This window comes from Neodothiora populina, assembly GCF_041146345.1.
Source record: "Neodothiora populina strain CPC 39397 chromosome Unknown canker_contig_8, whole genome shotgun sequence".
Lineage (NCBI taxonomy): Eukaryota > Fungi > Ascomycota > Dothideomycetes > Dothideales > Dothioraceae > Neodothiora > Neodothiora populina.
The window spans coordinates 348326-358293 of NW_027191411.1; the positions used below are offsets into that span (position 1 = coordinate 348326).

Below are 9968 nucleotides of genomic sequence, written 5' to 3' on the forward strand. Positions count from 1 at the left end.
AGTACCTTATCCCGCAAACCCACTCATCTCGAGAGCGGGTGGTCTGGCAGTGCCATATTCATCCAAGATATACAAATACGCTTCACTAACATGAAATTATCTGAGCAATTATGATTGAAATCTTTCCATAGTCACCACTTGTTGAAATTGATATGCACATCACAGTCAAGTTCGACTTGAAAGACAATATCGTATACGATAGTTGGTGCTTGCTTCCTGTGCTTTGGTGCTGTCCGTCCGCACGGAACGCCGCGGTCCGCTGCTGTTGGAAACAACGATCTCGTCGATCCCACTCAGGTCCCAAGGTTCATCACGGACTCGCAAACCCACAAAAAATCGTGATCGACTTGTTTCGCTTCTCCGCCTTTCCATGCTCCACTTACATCGCAGTGCAGAATCATGATATCAGAAGAAGGAAAGTTGACTTTCGCTCTAGCGATGGACTCGGGAAATATGAAAGTCATTCACAATAAGGTATTTATTCTGTTGTCTTGATTGTTTTTATGTGCAGCACACAGATGTGTCCGACACACCTAAGGACTACGAAGAATCATTAACGTTGTCTATCATGTCTCCGTGATCTCCATATCCATGCGTTGGGTATGACTAACGCAAGCTAGAAGAGCTTCGTCTACTGTAGTACCGCAGAGAGGGTATCCTCTGTGTAAATTAACCAAATGCCCCCATCAAAAATGCTCTAATATGATCAATATGACCAATATCATTCACCAACGCCAAATGCACCCGCGCCTCGCTTGCAAGAGAAACATGACCACATGACAGCGTAGCAAGACTCCAGGCCTCGCAGCAAAAACTCTCTCCGTCAGAAACACAAGGTAGAGGTTCAACCGAGCAATACTTCGTGCTCTGCCGCAGTCCAGTCCTGGCCGGATTCCCATATATGATGCAGAAGATTCCGAACTCTAGCAACCTGGGACATTCCTGCGTCTCCGATGCGCTGCAATCGTCTCGAGGTCTCGTTACGGAGACCAGGATTCTGAGATTCAGAACCTGCTAGATACAAGGGCAAGATGACGTCGGGAATGTCCAGATACTGACATATATCAGGCTGGCTTAAGGAGGCCATGATACCATGGACCGAAGATTGTACGAGTGGTGACTCTGAAGGCAGAGCATACACTCGTCGATGTAGCATGATCAATGCTGCATGACAGAGAGATGTATTGACGGCCCGGAAAATCTCCGAGGATGCATTGACGCTCACAGAGGTGCACTCGTACCGTTGATGAGGTATCTCCAGCGTCGTCAACTCCAAAGTACATCTCAGAAGTTGCGATTCCATTACTGTCTTGGGTGAGAGATTTCCTGTTGTCTTTCGCTCTTGATCACATGCCTTTGCCAAATCAGCAGTACGAGCGAGTAAGACAAGAGAGCGATTTGTGTATCCGACCAGGCAGCCCATGGATGCATTGTTCTCGACTTCTAGTAGATCTGGAGACCATACCTCGAAGCTGCCGCGATAATGGTTCGCACTACAGCTAGCAAAGGTGTCCAGGTAGCCGAACCAACGTAAGAAGAAGTACATTGCTTTTGATCGTGGCCGGTTCTTACGGCTGACGACTGATTGACACATCTGGCGCGCCATACCAAGATGCTGCGGCCATGAGATTGGGGCGTCGAATGCCCAAGGATAGGATTGTGTTAATGAAGCCAGCATCACGCATGTCCCAAACAGAGTCTCCGAGACGGGCTGGCCGCTGGCCAATGCCTCCCTGAACCGTGGGAATAAGTGGGTGACATACGATGCAATGCGATTTATGGGTTCCGCATGATGGAGTAATCGTGCTCGGTGGCAAGAGGCGTACGCGAGGACCAGACTGAGCAAGTTTTCATCTTTCATGGCTAGCTTTGGGAGGACTGTTCTAAACGGATTCGAAGCGCAGTCGTGCGTCACCAAGATCTTGGAGGTATAGTTGATGAAATAATGGAAATATACCATGTTCATCTTGTTTTCCAAGACCAATGCCGGCAGCGGCGTGAGATCGCTCGGAAAGCACACAGGTACAGGGCGTGCATAGTACCATGAATCGCTGATGGGAGGCGTCAAGAGGGCTGGCGAGTCCACGCGCTGCTCGATTCGTTTGGGATCTGTAGAGCTGAGAGCCTCATAGTCATTATTGCGGGGCAAGTCGCTATCTGGCGTTCCACGATCATAGCCATATATCTCCATTGCAGGCGCCACAAAAGGTGTGTTTAGTGAAGCGCGTCAAAAAGAGAGCAAAGGTTCGGTCTCTCCGAGAAGCCTGGTTATGAGAAGATCGACTGCTCCTCTTGTTGGCCCCTCTACTCAAGTATTCGTGAACACTGAGGGCCTGTACCATGCCTAGACCCAGAAATGCGGAACATAGCTTGGCTAAGAACTCAGTTGACCCTCCACAAAGTCCAGCGACCGGTTGATGTGATTGGCGACAAAGACTTTACCGGCAGTTTGAGTTTGTACCTTCGGAGGCTTAGTAGTTGAACTTCTCCTCATTCGTATAAGCAGTAGAACATCCAGAAAGTAAATGCCCTTGCAGGCACAGAAGGATCGACATACAGTGCACTTGTGCAGACTCTTCGAAATCCCCTACCGAGGTTGACGACCATAGATGTGTTTTTCCGTTATCTTATCATGCAACGCTTCACAGGGTCGCACTTTGCCGAGGATATAGGCTCAACGAGATCATTGCCAGCCAGGGATCCGGAATGCAGAGCCCATTGAACACCCTTATCTGGATAGAGAGAATGATTTTTCTTGGAATTACCACGGCCGTATCGCTTGGCCGACTCGGCGTAGCATTTACTTCTTGAGGATGCCTGATGGGGGGATGCACGTGCACAGGTTACAGGGGCAGGGCAAACCCGCTTTTCTGTTGACCGCAGCCGCGGGCAAGGTTGCGATTCTCTCAGAATGTACTTGTATCTGCTCTCTGACCCAAGTCTTGTTCAAGTACCGGAAGCGCTCATCGCTGTCCTGCTGTCGCCAAAGCAGCAGTGCAACTTGACCATTTCTAGGTATACCATTACAGCACTTTACCCGCTTTGAGTCTGCGAACCTGGCTCACATCACGCCACGGTCGCGGGCGTGGCATGAGGCGTCGATCGTACTATGCCTCTTGGTCTACTTGTCCTAGGAAGGGACCATCAGAGGTGGAAGTCGTCAGAGAGCCAGGGCATACTCCCGTCGATACTCGGAAGGTTACAACAAAGAAGTTCGTATTGAAGCCTTTCGGTTTTCAGTAGTGAAGTTGCTCGTAAGTGGTACTCGACTGTGATAGATGTAATTCTATGCGTCGACATTGAAATACGAAGACGGCTCATCTGTAGTTCTGTAGTACTGAAATGCCTTCTCAGATGGGGAATGTCGTTCTTATCATCTCGTCTTTCTCGCATTAGTAGAGCATTGATTGGCTACGGAAGGTAGATGAGTTGAAAATTATACCGATAGTAAGTGAACTCTATATACGGCAACGTCTCGCGGCTACACAGGTGTGTCCTCCATATTCACATAGTCAATCGTATAATGTTCACATACATATATATGAGCAAAAATGGTAAGTAGTAGATACTCGCCGCGGCAACATACCTCTAGGAAATGAAAGATCTTGAGACAATGGTTCTTCTATCGTCCCGCTCTTGCGTTGAAGTAACCGCAATGTATCCGCTATAGGCGACGTAGGATTTTCGAACAGACAAAGGATCAAGTAGCCCACGCTATAATCGAGAAACACATGGTCAATCGAATGAAGGAATACAGATTACGCGGGTAATAAGTGGACAGTGAGATCCTGCCAGAACAAGTCTTCCCATCCGACTAGACATCAGGCAGTTGGTGAGCTCTGACGGCTGTGATAAAGCGGATAGCACAAGGTACTATAACAAAGCATAGACCTGGAGGAACAGTCAAAATCCTCCCCCTGTGCTTCGGTTGCTGCCAGGATTGTTTTAGGTATGGGAGGTATCGAAGTTGTTATACTGTTGAGCGGGTCGGTAGTTTCCGCATGCGACATGCGGGCATTTGAACCGTCAACTCCGGGGGAAAGGACGTCATCACCAGGGCAGTCGCATTAAGTCAAAGTTGCGCCTCTCGAGGTCTCATACCTTTGATCGCATCGCATAAGTAATGGCGTGGCCGCCGGACCATTCACATGACAGAGATGAAAATGAGTTGAAACTTCGACATCAACATCAGCATCCACAGAGTGCTGCCACGACAGATCCTAAAATGCCTTACGACTCGAAGGGATCTACAACTACCCTGACCATGGCTTCTTTTCTCCATCTCCCTGACGAACTTCTGCAAGAGATCTTCTCCTATCTGCCTGCTTCCTCGACGGCCTCACTAGGTCTCGTTACGAAAAGATTACAGAAAATCTCCAATGCGCCCTTCTTGTGGCGAAATCACGTGCTGGACACCTGGAAATATTGGGAAGGCGAAAAGGAGCATGTGAAAAGAGTGAATGGGAGTCCTGTGTCCCCTCAGTGGCGCACAGTATACGCCGAGCGATGCAAAAAAGACAAGAAGATTGCACAGATCTTCGATGAACTATTGTCAACACAACAATATCGCATCGAGCGAATGGAGAGGATCATCTCACAATTCGGTCATGACGCCAAAGACGCACTGCTGCGGCTGGTCGCCACTCCCGACCACGTCGAAGATGTTCTGGCAAGACGATACTACAGCGAAGCATTGATCGGACTTCTCAACCGACAGGACGCACTACAGATATGGGCCGACATGGAGTTTCTCGACTTCCCCCGATTGGAAACTTCTCTAGGCGCATTCGACACATTTGTGCAGGGTCCACACGAATGTGACGTCCGCAGTCTCGATCAGGAGCTTGACAAGATCGCGCAGCAGATACGGAATCAGATACCCGGCATCGAAGAACTGGACTACACAACCAGGGCAAGCACTGTCTCTGCCGAGCTGCGCAGGATGGAATTACTAGGATCGTCAGAGCAAGAATATCACCTGCTGCGGAACAATTTCATGTGCCACGTGCTGCAGAGCGAACATAGAGTCTCCCTGCCTCTGGTCTCAACTGCGATCTTCTGCTGTGTCGCTCAACGGCTAGGCCTCCGCGTGTGGCTCTGCAACTTTCCCTTCCACGTCCACGCAGTTCTGGAATCGCCTGCAGATCCCCCGCTTTACGAGACCCGCTCGGCAGAGACCCTTAGTCCTGGCGTTGTATGGATGGATCCATGGCGACACGACAACATCATCGACCAGGACGCAATGCGCATCCAACTCCAACAACACGGCATGAGCACCGACGCATTCTACTCTTATCTATCGCCTGCCTTTACGAGAGACATGGTCATCCGCACAGGCCGTAACATCATGCGATCCGTCAACGAAGCGCGAGACAACCGAGACGAAGTAGCAGATCAAGAAATCGACGTCGACGCCGCCTTCTACAGTTTCCTCTGGAGCGTCTTCCTCGTCGGCCTCAACGACACGAGAGAAAGCACGCTGCAGCGCCGGAACTACATCCCTTACCTCCTGGACCAGTTTAAGCAACACTACCCCGAGGACGTCGGTCTCGTCGAGCGATTCGTGCTGCCGATATATGCTGGCCACCCTGCGCAATCGCAACTGATCGATATGATCAACGCGCACAGAGCCAGTGATCACACCGCCAAGCCTGTGAACCGACGGTACGACGTGGCGGGCGGCGTCAAGTTCAAGGTCGGGCAGCCCTTCAGACACGCGCGCTTCCACTATATCGGCATCGTGATAGGCTGGGACTCGAGCTGTCAGGCGGGTGAACCCTGGATCATGCAGATGAGGGTCGACGCCTTGCCGAGAGGCAGGAGACAAAGCTTCTATCATATCCTGTAAGAACACAACATCCCATGAGGCTACCTTTCGCTTACTGCTTGCTAATCATTCACATGCAGAGGCGCAGACAAGTCTTCGAGATACGTAGCAGAAGAGAACATAGAGCCCTTGACAGAGCCCCCACCACCCAGTCTCATGAGATTGGCGGGGAGACACTTCAAGCGATATGACAGCGAGACCAATATGTTCATAAGCAACATCAAAGACGAATATCCCGATGACTGAGTGAAGCCGAGCCTGATCGTGGACTGGATTGGCTAGACTGACTGATTGATTGACGACAGAATTATAGGAAAAAGGTGTATATAGGAATAACACTTGTGAAAGGGGACTGGGCTGGCTGATTAACCGTACTTTTTGGGTCTGGGAAATTGGCGTCTAGGAGTGTATACCCGACGTCTGAATTGCTACTGGCTTTAATGCGAGATTCCTATACTTTGGGAAATCCGTTCACTTTAGGATGTCCAGGAGGCTTAGCCTGACGAAAACCATCGCACTTTCATTTGCTACTTCTCGTCTAAGTGAAGGGAACAATAAAGCTGCGTTGTTGGTGCCTATCAGCGTTGTATCTGCCTCGCTCCTTCAGCCTCATGAAGGTCATGGTCTTTTTTTTGGTTCCTGTCAATCGTGTCTCCGTTGATCATGAAGAATAAGCTACACGTAGCTTCGCGGATCGACAGGTGATGTATGTGCACCAAGCGTGGAAAGAACTCATATAGCACACATCGAAGCACGCATCGACTGCCACCTCCAAGTGAACGAACCTCTACCAAGGCATAAAGAGATAACTACAAAGAAAAGGAACATCAGTCTGAGCTAGCGTCCACGAACCCACGGATCTTAGCATGTGCTCTCTAGCTGATCATCGTCGATTATCTCAAGAGTCTCGCGAGAGCTGATCTTCGAATCCTGATGCCGTTGTCAGTGCCGCTGACCAAGGTCTCTTTGCTCCTGAAAGTGCTGGATGATCAGCCTGTTATTTTCAGTCATCTTCTCTACCGCTTCTTCCAATCTCGCCACGGAAGAGCTCAATGCTTCGACTTCTGTGCAGAAATGGTTAGGTAAGAGTGCCTACGTTGTGCCGTCAGATCATGCTGGTTACTCACTTAATTCAACAGTTTCTGGAGTTTGAGCAACTCTCTGCGGCGGTAGGCAGATAAGCAGCTGCTTTGAGTATGCCGCGGCGGTCAATGCCGCGTATTGTTGCCAGCTTCTATTCTTGTGCGTCCCGCTGTAGCCGCCGATACCTCTTATGGCTAAACACGGGAAGTAGTCCATCAAGCCGGCAGCTTCTGTGTCGACACACTTCGCGCCCAACCATTCCTTCAGAACGAGTCTCAAGCGCTTATCGATCCGGCACGTGTTACCAGAGGCAATAATGCCGTAGTGTATCGTGGGATCCGTGCTAAGTCGAGGTTTCCGACCAAAAGGCAGGTCTGCGATCTCACTACACACACTGCAAGCTGCATCAAGTTTTTCGTGACTTGCGCATTTCGCAGAGTCTAGCGTATCTCCTTTGGGGTCTTGTTGGCAGAAAGTGTTTCTGCGTAAGTGTTGCTTCTTTTCTAGAATTCTATTGATAGTGCTGGAGATTTCAATACTGTCAAGCAGGCGATATGCTCTGACAGCTCGCAGAGCTGTGAGCAATATAGGTGGTGGCTTGTTGAGCGACCTATTGAGCTTGGGTTTCTTTCCTTCCAGTATCTTGGTACTGTCCCAAGGCACTACACCACTGAAAGATGAATCAGGGTGACTGACTACTACGTCCCCAACTCGGATATCGTCGTCTTTGCTGGGTATGCCGTCAGCAATGCCCACTGAAACGCCGATTTTGAGTGATCCGAATGTGCGAAGCATATCCTTAGCAACTGCGGTAGCGGGAACTGCACCGCGCTCCGGAAGACACGCAATAACGATGTTGTGTTCCTTCATACGACCCAAACGGTATGTATTCTTGTCAGTTGACGGCTGCCCCTGGAAGAACCCGAAGTTTTCGTCTAGCATCAATATCGCTGCAGTAAAGTCTTCCGGAACAGTGCAGATCCAGCCGATGGTGTAGTCATTTGACCCTGGAGGAGATTTTGACACAGTGCCATTCCTGTGGTTTGCGTCGGACTTGAGTCGCTTCACAGGAACATCATCAGCGAGGTCAGGGCTGTGCCCTCGCTTGGAGGGTCTCTGGGCCATATCCTGATGGCTTGAGATAGCTGAACACGACGCTCTGCTTTCTGCAGAGATACACACGCGGTGGTAGTGTAATTGGTGAGGTCACAGCCGATACAGATTATGGATGGTTATCCACATATGGGCCTGTACGAGATCTTTTAAGGGCTAGAAGAGGAAGTAGACGTCCTGCCGGTAGACGACAGAGAAGAGAGCAATCGTGTCGATGACCCGGCGCCAATGCAGCATATCCCATTGGACGGTTGTGAAGTAGCCGCCGCACAGCGTAACACACTGTAGAGCTCTCGAGTCCAGTGGACATGGTTGTTGTCCAAGGATGGTGCTATTTCCAGGTGTTGTATGTTGATAGGAAGTGATGTTATGTTGCTCCCTGTTTAGTGCTGCGAGGCATCTTCTGACATGAAGCAGTTTTGGAAGAATTGAAAGTCAACAAAACATCAGTGCCATCAAGCTATGTTAGGCAGTATGTTGAGCAAGTATCAGCCAAGCATCAATCACCTCTCCTAGTAGCAATTGCATATTTGTTCAATGTATCAGCAGTGAAGAAGCTACATAGCCTGATCCAAGTCAAGCTTCAGCGCAATAAGCTATTTATCTGAACTCAGTACATACGGTATGCAATTTGTACAATCCGATCGTACATTACCTGCTGTAGCAAGTTCATCTTTTGCTCGGTACTCAGCATGTCTCGTCGATGCTTCGGTGTGTGTGTGTGTTTGAGATATACAACTGTTAGAACAATCAGCTTCTCGTTCAGGCGCTTAGGTTGGTGACTTGTCCTGCATTTGGTCGGCGGTTAAATTGAATACGAGCCTTAGGTAGGTAGGTCGCACTTCCCTGATCGAAAAGCGTTGGGTTTGAGATGTACAGACTACAACACTTTTCTCGCTCGATGAATGTCCACCATTCATCTGACTACCTGCAACTTGATGCCTATCGCGTTTAGTATACGAACATTTCTGATATATGTCCTACAATTTCTTGCGTAGCGCGTGCATGTCGTTATTGGAGCGATAGCTACGTGAGCTGCCTCCTTACAGCCTGTTGTCAGTCCCGATAATCCACTTCAAGCCTCCACTGAATCAGCAAAAAGTGCACCATCTCTATCCCCAGTAGCAGAGGGTCGATCTTCATCCCTATCATCCCTATCATCCTCTTTCCAAAATGCAACTTTAACACCCGGCTCCTCCCCCTCCCTCGCAACATGACTCTTCCTACAAACCCACACGCCTGCTTTCCCCTTCTCCCCATCCATCTCCCCATCCCTCTCTCCAACACCCCACTCCACGCGATCATTAACAACATACTTTGCGCCGACCCTCCAAACCCCCCGATTACTTTTTTTCCTACCATCAGCATTCTTCGCATTTTTCCGTTTCGGCTTCTTGGCAGAAACGCCCGCGTGCTTGTTCTTCCACATGCCGCCGTATCTGTAGCCTGGGAAACGGGATTTGTCGCCGTCGATGACGCCGCCTGAGACTTGCGTCCAGCAGGGGGATGGGCAGATGAAGTGCCATTTCTTTTGCTGATGTTGGGGATTTGATGGTTCTGCTTCTGGTTCTAGAGGTGAGGAGGGGGAAGGGGAGCGGGATTGAGATAAGGATGTAGATGAATTTGAAGAGTGAGGAGAGGGGGGTTTTCCGATGTTTGAGGTAGGAGGAGATGTGCTTGCAGGTCTCGCCGGGGACGAGGGCGCGTCCGAGTCGATCTGGCAGCGCACTAGTACATCGCGCGGTTTACCGCATATTGTGCATTGTTTCCTGTGGTCTTCTGGCTTGGAGGATGAGATAACCATTTTGTAGATTGAAGTTTCTGGCTGATACTGATTCTTTGGTTCGAATGTTGATATGAAGATATGAAGATAGAAGACCAGGATGTGTGAGGAAAGAGTATTGCTTTCTTTTGTAGTCTGCTTGATAGAAAGATGCAGTGATGT

General features: G+C 49.6%; 2 protein-coding genes across 3 annotated transcripts; one reads left to right on the plus strand and one right to left on the minus strand.

Annotated features, from left to right (window-relative positions):
• Positions 1-844: 844 nt before the first annotated feature.
• Positions 845-2191, minus strand: AAFC00_006607 (uncharacterized protein; the record flags this gene model as incomplete). Its single annotated transcript, XM_069346587.1, has 1 exon — positions 845-2191. The coding sequence occupies one exon, from the start codon at positions 2189-2191 to the stop codon at positions 845-847; it is 1347 nt and encodes a 448-aa protein (XP_069199456.1).
• Positions 2192-4225: 2034 nt separating this feature from the next.
• Positions 4226-6073, plus strand: AAFC00_006608 (uncharacterized protein; the record flags this gene model as incomplete). Of its 2 annotated transcripts, none has more annotated exons than XM_069346589.1 (2): positions 4226-5844; positions 5908-6073. In XM_069346589.1, the coding sequence occupies 2 exons, from the start codon at positions 4226-4228 to the stop codon at positions 6071-6073; spliced, it is 1785 nt and encodes a 594-aa protein (XP_069199457.1). The 2 variants fall into 2 exon arrangements, with proteins under 2 accessions (XP_069199457.1, XP_069199458.1); XM_069346588.1 differs by having other exon boundaries at positions 4265-5844.
• Between the last annotated feature and the right edge of the window lie 3895 nt (positions 6074-9968).